Below are 17,340 nucleotides of genomic sequence, written 5' to 3'. Positions count from 1 at the left end.
CCACACATCCCCCCCTCACCTCCATCCAAGGCCCCAAAGAATCATTCCAAATCCAACAAAGATTTATTTGCATATTCTCAAACCTTATTTATTGCATTCATTGTTCTCGATGTGGTCTCGTCTACTTTGGAGAGACTGAATGCAAACGCACAGGATGAGTTTGTATGCACCAACCAACCCCACCTTCCTATAGCCATCCATTTCAACTACCCCTCCCACTCCCCCAACGACATGCCCATTCTGGGCCTCCTCCACTGCCTCAACAAGGCTACTCGCAAGCTGGTGGAGAAAGAACACCTCATTTCCTGCCTCGGGAATCTATAGTCACATGACCTCAACAAAGAACTCACCAGTTTCAAAATCCCTTGTTCCACCCAGCCCATCCTAGATCCAATCCTCTTACTCAGCTCCGCCCTCTTGACCTGACCTATCTGTCCATCTTCCTTCACACCTATCTGCTCCACACTTCCCACCGAACTACCACAATCACAACCTATTTTTGCCCATCTATTGTCATCCCACTGACCCTTCCCCTACCCCCATCCCCTCCCTCATTTATTCATCAGCCCCCTACCCCCTCCCCAGACCTGAAAAGTGGTTATGCCTGAACTGTCAACACTCTTGCTCCTCAGATGCTGCCTGACCTACTGTGCTTCTTCCAGAGCCACACTTTATCAACTCTGCTAGGCAACATCCTTGAGCAGACAAATAAGTGATCTGCAGTTACAGTTAATTACTTGACTCTGTTTTAACATCAATGACAATGCAACTGCACAGTCACATAAAGAAAATAGATAAAGATTCTGAGACTAAACCATTTAACTGGGACATTTGAGCCACATAACCTATTCCATCAAAGGACTTCACACATGGAGATAACTTTACTTGTACTTACTTGGCTCTGTGAATGACTTTACTAATTCCTCCATTGTTAACATCCAAGAAACTGCGAGATGACAATTTTGAAGAAATATCCAGTTTCCTGTCTTTAGAGCTTCTTTAATCAGTTTTTCAGCAATTGGCCCTTGTCCTTGTCCCAGGGAAATAGACTCTACCCTGCAGTATTAAAGCAAGTTAAAAAAGTGAATACAAAAGAGGGTATAGGTCTAGGGTGAGAGGGGAAAGATATAAAAGGAAGTGGTAGAGGCTAATATAATTGCAACATTTAAAAGGCATCTGGATGGGTATATGAATAGGAAGGGCTTGGAGGGATATGGGCCAGGTTCTGGCAAGTGGCATTAGATTAGGTTGGGATATCTGGTCAGCATGAACGAGTTGGACCGAAGGGTCTGTTTCCATGCTGTCCATCTCTATGACTCTAAATTAATCAGAAGAAATATGTTGGGAAGATATTTACATTTATGGACTTAGTAAAAAAACTGGGAGATACTGAATTCTCTATTCCCCTTCTGGGTTAAAAACATTTTTTTAACTGTGAATTTGGAGTGAATCTAAGTGGCTTGTTTGAAATTAGATCAATAGTTTGATATGGGGTCTTTGATCTACCCACTGATTACAGAAGGTCTTACTTCCTGAAGGGCTTATGCCTGAAATGTTAACTCTCCTGCTCCTTGGATACTGCCTGACCTGTTGTGCTTTTCCAGCACCACATTTTTTGACTACTGATTACAGAAAGTCAGCTAGTTTTGGAAAAATAGCCAAGCCAAGCTTTTAATATGATAAGAGATAGGATTACTGCCCTCAGTTGCTGGAAATCCCATATTTGGAAGGATCTATGGATGCCCCTTTGTTTATACAGCCAATCAGCCCTTTGTGGGCTTCATGTTGGTTTCACAAATATAGGTGGTCATAAGCAAAAAAGCCTCCAAGGCTACAGTAAGGCTATGAGACTTTCTGTTCCTCTCTTATGAGCAATTAATATTGCATCAGAGTCCAAATAATGTCTGAAAGCACCATTAAAATGGTAGTCAGCGAGTGTAAACACAATTGGAGGCCCTTGACCCCATTTGGCCATTCAGGTGCTCCTTTCCACTATGCTGGCAAGATTAAAATCAATATTTACACAGGTTTACTTTTCTTATAGAACATTCTTGTCTTTTTCTACTTGTAAGAAATAGCCTACAATGTGGCACTCATTTTCTTTTCCAAGGTAGCCACAATTTTCAGTGCCCAAAACTAACCCAATTACACAGGTGCATTCCACAGCAGTTACATTGACAATCTCAGAAATCGCTGTTTTATTGGCTCAACAAGAATAGAAACCCAAATACATGATATAGCCTGTGAGATGAGATCTGTTTGCTTAATTGATACAAAAGGCTACTGTTCATCTGGTGTGACCTCATACTGGATCAGTATTAATGACATTGTCTTGCAGAGACCACTCAATATTCCTGGCAAGGACATTAATGTTGCCATCCAGACAGATTTGAAGGAACTTTATGTTAATGAGGTTGAAAATCACTTAGGCTGAATGTGTAACTTGAAAGCCCTGTAAACAAGAATGTTTTTATATAAAATCCATCTACACAGGCATTAGAAGAGATGACTAAGATAAGAACCTGGGCATTGCCAGACAAGTGAAGGAATTTTTTATTGCAACATCTGGTAATTGTCAGGATGCACTTAAAATGGTATTCTGAGTGTTCAGTTGCCTCATGCAAAGATCCGTTTTTACTAATCTTTTGAAGTCTAACGCTGATGGCAATGTAATGTAAGCACCATGATAAGGTCACCAAAGTTTCCAGACCATTACCTTCACCAGCAAGCACTGGCTATTTGTAGAAAAGGGTTATATTTTGACCAAGCAAACATGGAACTCACCTGTCAGAGTAGTCCCTTTCTTTTGCAAATCTCAGGAAGGCTCCCATCGGATCTGAACCAGTACTTAATATGAAAACGAGGGGAATGTTATTTGACATGTTCTGATAGAGTGTGGCTAAATCCACAGGAGGGTTCTCCACAAACTCCTGTCCAAGAGTTTCTATGACAAAATCTGTGATTGCAAATACTACCTAGAAAAGTGCAAGAAACAATTCAATTATCAACATGTCCTACAAACTATTTCTACCTTCAGGAATTTTTTCCCAGCTTCCTTGGGTTTTGAAACATTGAGGTAGAAATGCTTTGAGCATTTTTTGTATGGGAATGCAGGGAGATTTCCAAGGACGTTGCTGATACCAGTTTGAAGTTTATGGCAGTGCCAGACATATCACTCCTGCCTACCACCATTCACCTGCTCACCACCCAATGACAATGCAGAAAGAAATCTCATGACTCTACAAAGATAGTTAGGTTAAGTTTCCTCATATTTGTCATGACTGTTGTTAACCTTGTGCCAACAGTTGTCCCAGCATCATGCTGAAATGGCAATTTACAAATTTAGATTGGGTGATTACTTTGTTGTGCAGCTCTGTTCCATTTTCAATTGTAACTCAAAGCCTCCAGTTAAATGCCCATTCAATTCTCCATCTCACTCCTGCTCTGATTTCTCTGACCTCGGCATTTGACCCTGATCTAATGATGTTTCAGCAACATCTCATCTTTCCACAAGGCACTTTGCAGACTTCCAGCCACAACAAGTTTAATCACATTAGATTTTAATTAGTGCTCTTATTCTAATGTGAATATTTCCACCTCCACTGAACTCAATTAATTCTTCCAAGTTTCTCTCATTTGTAACTCCTTTTGTTTCACATCATGGCATCTTTTGTCATTTAGCCACTTCTGGCATTTGCACTATTACAGACTTAGTTTTATTTTGCCTCAACCACCTCCAAACCCTTTTCAAAATTTCCACATTTGTTTAATTTGGGTTCATCAGCTTAAAACATGAGCTAAAATTTTTCTGATATGCCTTGATCACACAGTGAGGACTAAATGTAGTCCTGAGTCTGCTCAGACAAGCAGCAGGACTGTGGATTTTATTGAAGATGGCTAAATGAGAGGCTGTTGCTTGGACCACTATTCAATTAAGGAGGGTGACCTCCTTCTTTGAGCTGACAGCCCAGAGTGAAAATCCCACATTTCGGTAAAATGACCTTCAAAAGGTTAAATAATTGTACTAATTGGCTGTCTGTCTTCTGTTGGCAGAGAACTGAGCTGCTATTGACCCTACCTTTAGAAATATACTATGGAGTTGGGAAGATCTTAGCCAGTGTTTTCTTGTCTGAAGCTAAGAGTCATTTTGGGCCTGAAAAGCAGGAAGGACATTCACTCATGGCAGATTTTCTTGCACAATTATATTCTCAGCTCTTTCTGAAATGGGACGACACCCTTAGCTGGTCATGAACGTGCCACTTAATTAGGACCAGGGTCTCCTCATAGAACTGAGGTCAGGCCAGTGGACATGTATAAACGCCACCTGGGGAATTCTACAGACTCCTGCCTGCAAAACCACTGGCAGGAGTACTATTAAATTGTGCCCTTGGGCTTGCAGAAAAGTGTTATGGAACTGCTACACTTGGATGAATTTTACTCTCAATTTTGGGTCTCTGAAATCAGACTGAAGTGCAGATTCCCACTGCTGTAACTTGTTGGTAGCAGGAACAGCTTGGTGGTTTTACTGCAGTGGACCTCCTAGTTGGCAGCTTATGGGCTCAATGTGCTGCTGCTACTGCTGCCAGCCCCATTTTGGAAGACTACAGTCCTCCTAAAGCCTCAAAGTACCAATGGAAAAGATAGGAAGTACAGAAGCAGGTAAGTGAAGGAGTGACTATTGCACAACCACATTTGCTCAGTGAGCAAACTCTGAACAATGGGCTTGTCAGGCAGGCAAGCAAGAACAACAAATAGAATGACTCTGAATAAAAACAGCATATTTTATCAATCATATTATACAAAGTTGCATGCAACATGTTGTGCAATTGGTGGATGATGCAAGCATTTAGCCTATTGTAGCTTGACACAATAAAACATGTTGTAAACATTGTTCTGGGAGTCAGAGAAGAGACTTTGATCTGTCCTGCAGCTCGCCTACACATGGATAAAGGAGACCAGTAAAATATAGCTCAAGTATCTGAACTCAGTTACTCCTCCTGCTGCACAACACAAGAATTTTCAAGAGGTGCCACAAGATGGATATACCCACGGACAGTTGTGTAATAATGAAAATACATTTGGATCCGAAGGCAGTAGACACCATGGAGAAGATGGAGAAACCTCTCAGTGCAAACAGGACTTTGGGGCAACTTCAATTCAGATGAGCTCTGGTTTAGAGCAAATGGCATCTACCACAAAGTTGAGGGCCCCTAAACATTAGGAATAGTTCACAATCATAAAAATAATGCCAATGGCCCAGTTAGATGGTCTTAAATTTAATCAAATTGGCTGCCTGTCTTCCTGGAGCAGGCTGTCAGCCACCGAGAGTCCCTGGGGTCCCTAGGGTCTGGTAAAATCCAGCTAATTGTTTTTTTTATTAAGAATTAAGTCCATAAAAAGTAAAGGTAAAACAGCCATATCAATTAATACTATACCTTTTCTTCCCAAAATGACTTAATTAAAATGAGTTTCTGAAATAAGGTCAGTCTTTCATTCCAGTGCCCAATGACGACATATTCTTGCTCTTCAGCCTCAGCCTCATCCTCCGTCTCAGCCTCAGCTAATTTTGGTGAATATGGAAGTAAATCTGTCTTGTATCCATCCCAAGTTGGAGGGTTGATATCAACATCAAGACGTCCTGAAAAAGTGATTGCAAAGTTTTTCTGCCCTTGCATTTCAAGTACTAATACTGACCATTTACCTTCACATGCTGACTAAACTACTAAGCATTTTTGTGTTGGAAGCTATAGATTGTTTCTCAATCTCTCAGCTCAGAGGCTGGGAGGTGTGATGAGTAAAGGATTCAAAATTCAAATAATTTTTAAAAACAAATATGCTAAGAATAGAATTACTAAATGCTTACTTATGTCAAGTGCTAAGAACCCAATATCACAATGAAAGTACATCCAGTGAGCTCCAGTCAGTGGTAAAGCAAACCTGGCAACCTCCGAAGGGTGACAATTTTCAGGCAGATAAGTACATTGAGGACCATAGTGAAGGAGCAGATGCTATCAAAGTGTGAGTGATATAATCCTTGAGGGAGTAAATAGCATTCACAGGCTTTAAGCAGTGAAATAACAGCACGACACAATAAGTCAGTGAAAGAACAAGAGTGGACTATCAGAAGTAGAGAACAAAGGTTTACGTTCCTGTCTTAAAGCTAAATTTGGGCAGTGGGTTCCTGATGATGATTGGTAAGTGATGTTGGCAGCAACAGTATGAAGAGCTGTACCATATTTTATGGAAACTAGAATTAATCTCTCTGATATTTACCTAATTTGACCTTTATGTGAGTCGCAACAACTTCCTCTGTGATGCCCCTGAAACATGGTAAATTTTCTTCAAGGTCACAGCATGTATGCCACACTGCAGTTCTCAACCAAGGAACCATTGGTTTTGGAGGACGCTCCTAGAAATCAAGGAAGAATGACAATTTAGCAATGTTATTGCAATTCCAATTAAATAATCCTTTGCTAAATTAATTTGGTGCAACGGCTTGTCAGCGTTCAGTAAAATTGAAAATGAGACTGCTCAATTCATCATTCTGCTGGGATACAGAACTTGCATAATTCAGCAACTGATTTGGATGTGCTGAGTTGGAACTTTGCATAGTATTTAATGTCAGCGGAAATATCACAAGCTACAATTAGGATTATTATAAAAGACTGTTCCCTCTGATAGTGTCTCACTACTTTTTTTTATGGAAAACTAGCCTTTTATGACCAGGAACTGTGTCTTCTACATTAGGCGTTTGAGATGTGAGGATGCACAGTCTAACAATAAATATGCCAAGCTTGCAAAATCCATTCAAATTGTTGGATATAACCGCACCACTAGTAGTTGTCTGAAAAATTATCATCTGAAGCTCTTCAATTCAATGCATTAATATATCTGGCACAGCAAATACATATAAACAGTTTTAAATTGTAACATTAGGTATCAGTACATGAACGGAATGTAATTGAAGGCTTATCCTAAGCCTGAAACAAACAGAAGTCATGTTCAGACAATCCCGGCAAATCAACATCACCATTGGTTGAAAGAAAAACGCAGATCATCCTAAACTGTGAGCTCAGCATCAAACAAGGAACATGCAGAACACACAACCCATCTGGCTGATTCTTCAAATTTGCATTCATCAACATCTGGAGACTCCTGCTGAAAATGAGACAGCTGTCGCACCAACTAGTCAAGAAACCTTCTAAAATAATCCTAATCACAGAATCATACCCATTAGCCAATATCCAAGATCCCTTTAACACCATTCTTGGACATTTCACGTCAGAAGGTCAGACTCACCACAGGTCAAGATACAGTGGTATACAGTTAGATGGAGGAGACTCCAGGGAGTCTTCAACACTGTTTTTGACTCCCCCCACCCCACCCCCCCTCACCCCCACTCCATCCCAGCCCCATGAAATCATGAGCAAGGAAACATCATTCTGATTACCACCAATCACTGTCACTCTGAAACTGATGATCATTGCTCTTTCACTTGGAGGGAGCAGAAGAGTAGTTGAACACAGTATTGACTCTTGAACAGGGTCTTCATCACTAAATATGAAACTCCCATGATACTACTGTTGACTCAACATGCTGAAACCCAGATCCTGAATGAAACAGCAGCCTTAAAATGTTGGCAATTCCTCTTATAATGATGCAGTCCCTACCAGTTTGTTACCTGAGCTACTCAGTGGCAAATACCATTCACTCCGTAAAAGTAGTAAGCCATTACCATAGCCTAAATGCTACCACTCAACAATGAATTGAACTGCCATTGTTGAGATTCAAACTGCCAACCCAAGTATTACAGCAGCTTGGTGTCATCACTGACTGGGCATGCATATCAACCAATCATATAAATACTGTGGTTACTGGAGCAGAAAGGAACTGGGAATTCTGTTATGTATGACTACACTGACTCATAAAAGCCTCTCTTCTCTTACAAGGTATAAATTGGGGGTGTGAAAGTATATTCTCCACTTTCCTGAAAAGGTAGAAATGCAACAACAATTTAGGAACTCAACACCATTCCAGTTTGCTGAAGCAAAACTTCATCCACCGACTTAGTTGTTTCCCTCTTCCTCCATTGGCAAATCAAGGCTGCAGTGTGAACACAAAATATATCAAAGAGATACAAAAGCAGACCATATGGCCTATCTCCATCATTCATACAAACATGACTGATTTTGAGGTTCAACTACACTTTCTCACTTGTTCCCTACATCCTGTGATTCCAACAGTCTTAAATATATTTAATGATGACACATCCAGAACCCTCTGGGATACAGAATGACAAAAAAATCACATTGATTTGATTGGAGAAATGTTTCCTCCTTTTAGTCTAAATGATCAGCCTCTTAGCTTAGGTCCCCTTGTTCTGGATTCCTCAGCCAGGCAAATCAATATCTGTGAAGCCCCTTCATAATCTTGAATATTCTATAATATTCCATCGTATTCTTCTGAACTTTGAAGAATATGGGGAGAAGGTGATGTAGTACTGTCCTTGAACTAGTAATATAAAAGCACAAGTTAGTGCTCCAGGCCTTGGGTTCAAATTCCACTGCCGCAGTTGGTGGAATTCATTGTATAAACATGCAATTTCAATCAATGCCAATCTGGGATTGGCAGAAAGCTGCCACCATTGCTTGCTATGTCTGGGTCTAGTGGGCTTATTAGGTCTAAAGTAGTACAGCAGAACCACTATGTATGCATGAGAAGATACATTTGTCTTAAACAAAATATGTTTTTGCTTGGTAATAATCAGATACAAGCTATATTAGTAAGATAGACATTGTTACAAAGATTATGAAGAAATCTAGATTATATGGACCTATCTCCTTTGAGATCCAGAGCTGTTCTGCTTTTTCCTACCTGTCCTCATGACATCATCTGTTTGAGTGGAACTGAATGCAGTCTTCAGCATTAACCTTTTCATAACCATTGCTTTGCACATGAGAATTTGAAAGTCATTTCATAAATCTGGAACATAACACTATTCTCTGTAATGGTGACCAATTATTGTAAAAAGAAAATAATTGGCCACCTTATCCTATTTTCTTTCTTTTTACTGAAATCTCTCATCACACAGAATATAAAAGTTAATTGGTCCTACTTTGAGTTCTCACTTATCTATCTCTGCTATGATTTCTCATTAACTACCACCTCTTGTCCAATCTTCCCTATCCAGCTCCAACAGAAGCTTTGGTCTATGTGGAGTGGGGCAAGGGGAGAACAGCCTTACAGAGAATGCACCATCACACAATTTGATGCTTACAGCCATCAGCTAATATCCAAGATTCCTGTACAATTCAGAGGATTACCTAAAGGAGTAAAAGAGCTTTAATCATTGATCTTATTGAACATCGCGAGGGGCACCTCACTAAAGCTGTGCAGAGAAATGTGAGGTGATGCACTTTGGGAAGAATATCAGGAAAGCAGAGTACTGGGTCAATGGAAAAATTCTTGGTAGTGTGGATGTGCAGAGGGATCTTGGAGTCCATGTACATAGATCTCTGAAAGTTGCCAGTGGATAGTATTGTTAAGAAGGCATATGGTGTTATTCGGTTTCATTTGCAGAGGGATTGAGTTCCGGAGCTGCAATATCATGCTGCAACTATACAAAACGCTGGTGCGGCCAACTTGGAATATTGTGTACAGTTCTGGTCCCCATATTTCGGGAAGGATGTGGGTCTGAGAGACTTGGGTCTGTTCTCACTGGAAAGAAGAAGGCTAAGAGGGGATTTGATAGAGACATACAAGATGATCAGAGGGGTAGATAGGGTCGGTAGTGAAAGTCTTTTTTCTAGGATGATGTCGTCAGATTGTATGAGGGGGCATAGCTACAAATTGAGGGGTGATAGATTTAAGACAGATGTCAGAGGCAAATTCTTTACACAGAGAGTGGTAAGGGCGCGGAATGCTCTACCTGCTAATGTAGTCAACTCAGCCACATTAGGGAGATTTAAACAATCCTTAGATAAGCACATGGATGATTTTAGGATAGTGTAAGGGGACGAGCTGAGAATAGTTCACAAGTTGGCACAACATCGAGGGCCAAAGGGCCTGTTCTGCACTGTATTGTTTTATGTTCTAAAGCATCTGGCTCAGGATATTGGTCTCAATGGTGTCAAATTGGAGAACAATGGCACTGATGGTGCACTGCAGTTATTTTACAGATGGCATTTTACAGTCAAAGGACTCCCTACCAAGACTGAGATCATTTTCAGTTTTGGTGTTGGTGGAATATTGATGGTTGACATAAGCGCTAACTGCCAAATTTTCATCCACCTTTAACAGAAAACAACCCAGTTATCTCTTGCCATGCATTGGGTCTTTGCCATACTTAGGGATCTGACTGCTGCAGATATTCTAGAATATAGGGTAGTTTGCAGCACCCCCATAGCCATACAGTATGATGCTGTCAAAGATGTGTTTTCAGTCTTTTATGAGTGCTTTAGTGATGCATTAAAATGTTGGCCACCTTTAAATTTACCAATAGCAGTTGGTTAAACATTCATGATCACACTTCAGCAAGGCACGAATTAAATATTCTTAAATTCTCAGTGAAGTTTCTTATTCCATTTGTGCAGAGTTAGGAATATTCCGGGAAGATGGACAAAAAGATTGCTATACCTTTTTTAAAACTAACATTTCAGTGCTCTTTGTTCATGTCTAACATGCCAAAGTTAGTGAAAAGAATAAATATAAGTTAATAAATAAAAGTTTATTTGTAGCATTAAATAAAAACACTTTTCGATGATCATACAAGCATAATCACCCTGTAATAATTGATCACATGTCAAAGGCTTAATGATTTGAGCAAAATTTAGATTGCTCAGCATTTCATCGGAGATTCCCAGTGCTGTATCAAAATTAGAATCCTAAACTGTGGAAACAGGCCCTTCAGCCCAACAAGTCCACACCAACCATCCGAAGAGTAACCCACCTAGCCCCAAGCCCTATATTTATCCCTGACTAATAACCTACACTCTGGGCAATTTAGCATGGCCAATTCACCTAATCTGCACATCTTTGGACTGTGGAAGGAAAATGGAGAACCCAGAGGAAACCCATGCAGACACAGCAAGAATGTGCAAGAACGTGCAAACACCACACAGAACCCCCAATTGCCAAAGGCTGGAATTGAACCTGAGTCCCTGGTGCTGTGAGGCAACAGTGCTAACCACTGAGCCACCGTGCCACCTGACTTTGTATCTGGCTCCATGAAGTTAATTTTCTAAAACATACCTTATCCAAGCTTACAGCCCCCCTAAGGAAGAAGTTCCATTCAGCATCTGAGATTTCTTCATTCTGGCGTAGGATCTCAGTACACAGCAAAAAACTGAAAATAAGTTTGTGTTGTTCAAAGAGGCCTCTGGAAACATTGGTGTAAACAGCGAAAAGTGTTGCATCTAACAAAATCTTCAGACGTTTCTGCAGGTTATAGGTCTTGTCAGATGTCTCGATGGTTTGATTAAAGAGCTAACAAAACAAAAATTGAACAGTAAATAACAATTCCTCACTATTACAGTCTATAAGAATATTTGGTACTTAGGGTGAAGTAGCAACCACAAACTGGAACTTCAAGTCCTGGCATATATGTACTCCACTCTACTATGATCATCAAGCCAATGGACCAATTCTGGTTTAGTGAAGAGTACAGGAGGGCATGCCAGCACCAGCACAATGCATACTTAAACATGAGTCATCAACTTAGTGATGCTATAACAAGGAACTATTTGTATGCCAGACAGTGGGAGCAGTATGTGACTGACAGACTTAAGCAATCTCACAACCAATGCTTTGAGTTTAAACTCTGCAGATCTGCCAATTCCAGTCGAGAATGACGCCAACCAATTAACAACTAACAGAAGGAAAAGGTTTCACCAATATCCCTATATTCAATGATGGAAATATGATGGAAAAGACAAGGCTGAAACACTGGCAACCATCTTAAGCCAGATGTGTCAAGTGGATGAACGATTGTGGTCAGCTCCTGAGATCCCAGTATCAGACACTAGCTACTAAGCAGCAGTCCTCATCCAGTGGGCCATATTGGACAATCCTTGTACATGGCAGTCCTCATCAGGGAGCTATCTTCTTCAGATAGTCAATGAGCCAGAAGAAAATGAGCAAATACACAAGGAAGAATTCCCTATCTCTCCAGCTAATGAGCAGAATGTTACCTTCACAACTTGAATGAGATTGACAAATTCCATGCCAATGACTTATTTTATCCTCTGTTATTAGTGAATCATATCCTAATGAGTTGCATATCCCTTTATTGTCTATTTAACTACTGCAGCATATCTAAATTGCTGCTTTTCAACTTAATAAACTCTCTGAAAATTCCTCAAAATAGTCCAATGCCTGCATTAGGTAACTGTGGTCACAAACACTAAAAATCTAACACTGGCCATATCTACAAGGCACAAATTACAAGTACCTTCATTTGTTTCACTCAGTTCAGCTCCAATAATACTCAACACTGGTTAGACCACTTTTGGAAAATTGTGTGCAATTCTGGTCTCCCTCCTATCAGAAGGATGTTGTGAAACTTATAAGAACATAAGAACTAGGAGTAGGAGTAGGCCATCTGGCCCTTTGAGCTTGTTCCACCTTTCAATCAGATCATGGCTGATCTTTTGGTGGACTCAGCTCAGCTTACCAGCTTACTCTCACTGTATCCCTTAATTCCTTCATTGTTCAAAAACAAATTTATCTTAACTTTAAAATCATCTTCTAGAGTAGCATCAACTGGGCAGGGAATTCCATAGATTTACAATCCTCTGGGTGAAGAAATTCCTTGTTAATTCAGTCCTAAATCTGCTCCCCCTAATTTTGAGGCTTTGCCCTCTTGACCTAATTTCACCTGCCAGTGGAAACATGCTCTCTACGTCTATCTTATCTATTTCTTACATAGTTTTATATATTTCTATAAGATCTCCCCTCATTATTCTAAATTCCAATGAATACAATCCCAGTCTACTCAGTCTCTCCTCATAAGTCAACCTCCTCAACTCCGGAATCAACCTAGTGAACCTCCTCTGCACCCCCTTCTAGTGCCAATACATCCTTTCTGAAGTAAGGAAACCAAAACTGCATACAGTACTCCAGGTATGGCCTCACCAGCGGTCTGTACAGCCGCAACATAACCTCCCTACTTTTAAACTCAATCCCTTTAGCAATGAAAGACAAATTTCCATTTCCCTTCCTAATTACCTCTTGTACCTGCAGACCAACCTTCTGTGATTCATATACAAGGACACCCAGGTCCCTCTGTACGGCAGCATGCTGCAATGTTTTACCATTCAAATAATAGTCCTTTTTACTGTCACTCCTACTGAAATGGATGTCTTCACATTTATTAACATGGTATTTCATCTTCCAGACCTTTGCCCACTCACTTAAAGTGAGTATGTCCCACTGCAAAGTTTCACAGTCCTCTGCGCACTTTGCTCTACCACTCACCTTAGTGTCATCTGCAAACTTTAACACACTATAAGTGGTCCGAAACTCCAAATCATCTATATAAATTGTGAATAATTGTGGTCCCAACACTGATCCCTGAGGCCCACCATGAGTTATTGATTGCCAACCAGAATAGCACTCATTAAACCCCACTCTTTGCTTCCTGTTAGTCAACCAATCCTCTCTCCATGCTAATACTTTACCCGTAACATCATGCATTTTTATCTTATGCAGCAGCCTCTTGTGCAGCACCTTGTCCAAGGCCTTTTGGAAATCTAGATATACCACATCCATCGGGTCCTTGTTGTCCATTTTGTTTGTAACGTCTTCATAGAATTCCAAAAGATTAGTATGACCTGCCCTTCATGAAGCCATGCTGCCTCTACCCAATGGGACAACTTCTACCTAGATGCCTTGCTACTTCTTCCTTGATAATAGACTCAAGCATCTTCCCCACTGCAGAAGTTAAGCTAACCAGTCTATAATTCCCTATCTTTTGTCAACCTCCCTTTTTAAACAGTGGCATCACATTTGCTGTCTATCAGCCCACTGGAACTGCCCCAGAGCCCAGTGAATTTGGAAAATTACCACAAGTGCACTTGTTATTTCTCCCATCACCTCTTTTAGTACTTGGATACATTCCATCAGGGCCAGGAGACTTGTCTATCCTTAGCTCCATTAGCTTGCCCAACACTACATCTTTCATAATAATGATTGAAAGGGGTCAGAAAAGATTTACAAAGACGTTTCCAGGGTTGGAGGATTTGAGTGATAGGCAGAGGCTGAATGGGCTGGGGCTATTTTCCCTGGAGCATTGGAGGCTGAGGGGTGACCTTATAGAGGTTTATAAAATCATGAGGGGCATGCATAGGTTATGTAGACAAGGGCATCACAATAGCTCAGCGGTTAGCACTGCTGCCTCACAGCACCAAGGACCTGGGTTCGATTCTAACCTCAGATGACTGGGTGGCGTTTGCAAATTTTCCCCATGTCTGCGTAGGTTTCCTCCATGTGTTCCAATTTCCTTCCATAATCCAAAGATGAGCAGGTTAGGGTGGATTGGTTATGCAAATTGCCTACAATGTTAGATGCATTAGCGAGAGGGAAATGGGTCTGGGTGGGTTACTCTTCGAAGGGTCGATGTGGACTTGTTGGGCCAAATGGCCTGTTTCCACACTGTAGAGCATCTAATCTAAACAAGGTCTTTTCCCTGCGGTGGGGGAGCCCAGAACTAGAGGGTATAGATTTAAAGTGCGAGGAGAAAAATTTAAAAGGGATCTAAAGGGCAACTTTTTCACGCAGCGAGTGCTGCATGTATGGAATGAGCTGCCAGAAGAAGTGGTGAAGGCTGATACAATTACAACAGTTAAATGTTAAAAATCACACAACATCAGATTATAGTCCAACAGGTTTATTTGGAAGCACTAGCTTTAATAGCATTGCTCCTTCATCAGGTGGTTGACAACCACGTGATGAAGGAACAGTGCTCCGAAAGCTAGTGCTTTCAAATAAACCTGTTGGACTATAACCTGGTGTTGTGTGATTTTTAACTTTGTCCAATCAGTCCAAAACTGGTACCTCCAAGTCATGGCAAACATTTAAAAGACGTCTGGAAAGGTATATGAATAATAAGGGTTTTGAGAAATTAGGTAAACCCCAGGGCATCAATGTGGACTTCAACAGTTTCCTCATTTCCCCTTCCCCCACCTCACCCTAGTTCTAAACTTCCAGCTCAGTAACTGCCCCCTTGACTTGTCTGGACTTGTCCTACCTGCCTATCTTCTTTTCCACCTATCGACTCCACCCTCTCCTCCTTGACCTATCACCTTCATCCCCTCCCCCACTCACCCATTGTACTCTATGCTACTGTTGCCCCACCCCCACCCCCACCCTCCTCTAGCTTATCTCTCCACACTTCAGGCTCACTGCCTTTATTCCTGATGAAGGGCTTTTGCCCGAAACGTCGATTTCGAAGCTACTTGGATGCTGCCTGAACTGCTGTGCTCTTCCAGCACCACTAATCCAGAATTTAGAGAAATTAGGGCCAAGTGCTGGCAAATGGGACTAGATTAGGCTTGGATATCTGGTCAGCATGGACGAGTTGGACTGAAGGGTTTGTTTCCATGTTATACATCTCTATGACTCTAATTCAAAAACCCAACTCTATCTAAGATCAAACAGTCCCTCTGATTGACATCATGTCCACCAATTTTTACATTCACTCCCTGCATAGAGGCACATTGTGGCAAAACTTTGCAATGTGCACTGCAGCAGCTGACCAAGGCCTCTTCGATAGCACATTCGAAGCCTGTGAACTCCACTACCCAGAAGGCCAAGAGCAAATATGTAGAGGGCTACTACCGCTTGCAGGTTCCCTTTCAAGCCACACACCATTTGATACGGAAAAGTATTGATGTTCCTTCACTGTCACTAGGTCACAAACTTGGAATTCCCTTCTTAACAGCGCTATGTTAACTACACTATATGCCACATGGGCTGCGGCAATTCAAGAAGCAGCTCGCTCCCACATTCTGAAGGACAATTAGTAATGGAAGCAGGCTTTCAACACACTGAGTCCACACTGGCCCTTTGAAGAGCATCCCACCCAGACCAATACCCCAACCCCATCCCTGTAACCACGCATTTCCCATGGCTAAACCACCTAGTCTGCAAATCCCTGGACACTATGGGCAATTTGTGGGGTGAATTTGTACTTGCAGAGTTACATTGTACTTTGCTCAAAAACTGCATGAATCCATGTAAGACTCTGTTAACTCACTTTTTAGATTAGAATCAGTCTAAACATTGTGGCACAGAAACAGAACAAAGGAGGCTAACACCTTCAACATCTTAACATCTCATCTGGGCTGATACCAATCGTTACAGTTAACCTGAGAAAGTAACTTTTAAAAAACAGTTTTGTGATTTACATATGAAAGAAGTGAAACTATCATAGTCATTCTAACAGATGAGAGACTTAACAAACAATCAAGATATTTTTCAATGTATAATTTCAGTTACATCACATTGTAAAGTTTTGCTATAAATTCTGTGTCTTACAATTGTGTACTCCACAACCACCTGATGAAGGAGCAATGCTCCAAAAGCTCATGCTTCCAATTAAACCTGTTGGACTATAACCTGATGTTGTGCAATTTTTAACTTTGTCCCAGGGTGGAATCGAACCTGGGTCCCTGGTGTTGAGGTAGCAGCACCAACCTCTCCAGAGTGGAATGCTTGGAAGCCAGCCTTTTATAGATATGGAATTTTTGAGATTATAGAATGACAATGAGACTTTAATCAGGTGTCTGTGAAGTAGAAAGTATGACAGAAATAATTAAGCATAAAACAGTAATACAGCATTATTAAGGACTAATAAACATCACATTGTTGAAAAAAAAGTTTGAACTGATGTTTCTGAACATTAGAGGTTGCAATGTACTTTGCAGATATTAAATAATGAAAATGTCACACCTGCTTGAAGTATTTTAACGAAAATTGGTACATTGGGTCTATTTCAGACAAGCTAGCGACAACAAAATACATGACGGATCCACGAGTAGCCACAGGACGATACTTCTCACGAGCAGAATTAATTTTCTGTTCTGTGGCCTCAGCTTCCTCTAATCGAACTTTGATAGCACCAGAGGTAATCTATATAAAAGTAAAATAAATTTAACTTACTGAAAGAGTAATAAATAAAATTTTCACTTACAATACTATGTCCATGATTCTTCTATCATGTTAAATCAGTTCTACGATTTCTAGCTTCCTGGTTCCAGTTGCCTTCCTTCACCTGAATTTGCAATTCTTATATACACCCATCTTGCTTCAGAATGGTATGAAGGGTTTTCTATGTGTTGCCAT

At 40.8% G+C, this 17,340-nt stretch overlaps 1 protein-coding gene across 1 annotated transcript in view; it reads right to left on the bottom strand.

The window, feature by feature from the left end:
* The window catches only part of dnah6 (dynein, axonemal, heavy chain 6), a 310,227-nt gene that overhangs the window by 74,926 nt on the left and 217,961 nt on the right, over positions 1–17,340 (bottom strand). Inside the window, exons 61-66 of the mRNA XM_072587520.1 lie at positions 16,948–17,127; positions 11,251–11,484; positions 6,274–6,409; positions 5,436–5,638; positions 2,785–2,975; positions 896–1,056 (exon numbers count right to left, since the gene is read on the bottom strand). Of these exons, the coding sequence (XP_072443621.1) occupies positions 896–1,056; positions 2,785–2,975; positions 5,436–5,638; positions 6,274–6,409; positions 11,251–11,484; positions 16,948–17,127 (1,105 nt within the window). The remainder of the gene's footprint in view (positions 1–895; positions 1,057–2,784; positions 2,976–5,435; positions 5,639–6,273; positions 6,410–11,250; positions 11,485–16,947; positions 17,128–17,340) is intronic.

The sequence above is a fragment of the Chiloscyllium punctatum genome, chromosome 2 (assembly GCF_047496795.1).
Source record: "Chiloscyllium punctatum isolate Juve2018m chromosome 2, sChiPun1.3, whole genome shotgun sequence".
Taxonomy (NCBI): Eukaryota; Metazoa; Chordata; class Chondrichthyes; order Orectolobiformes; family Hemiscylliidae; genus Chiloscyllium; species Chiloscyllium punctatum.
Note: the sequence above shows the minus strand (reverse complement) of the source record. Positions and strands in the feature narration are given on the sequence as shown.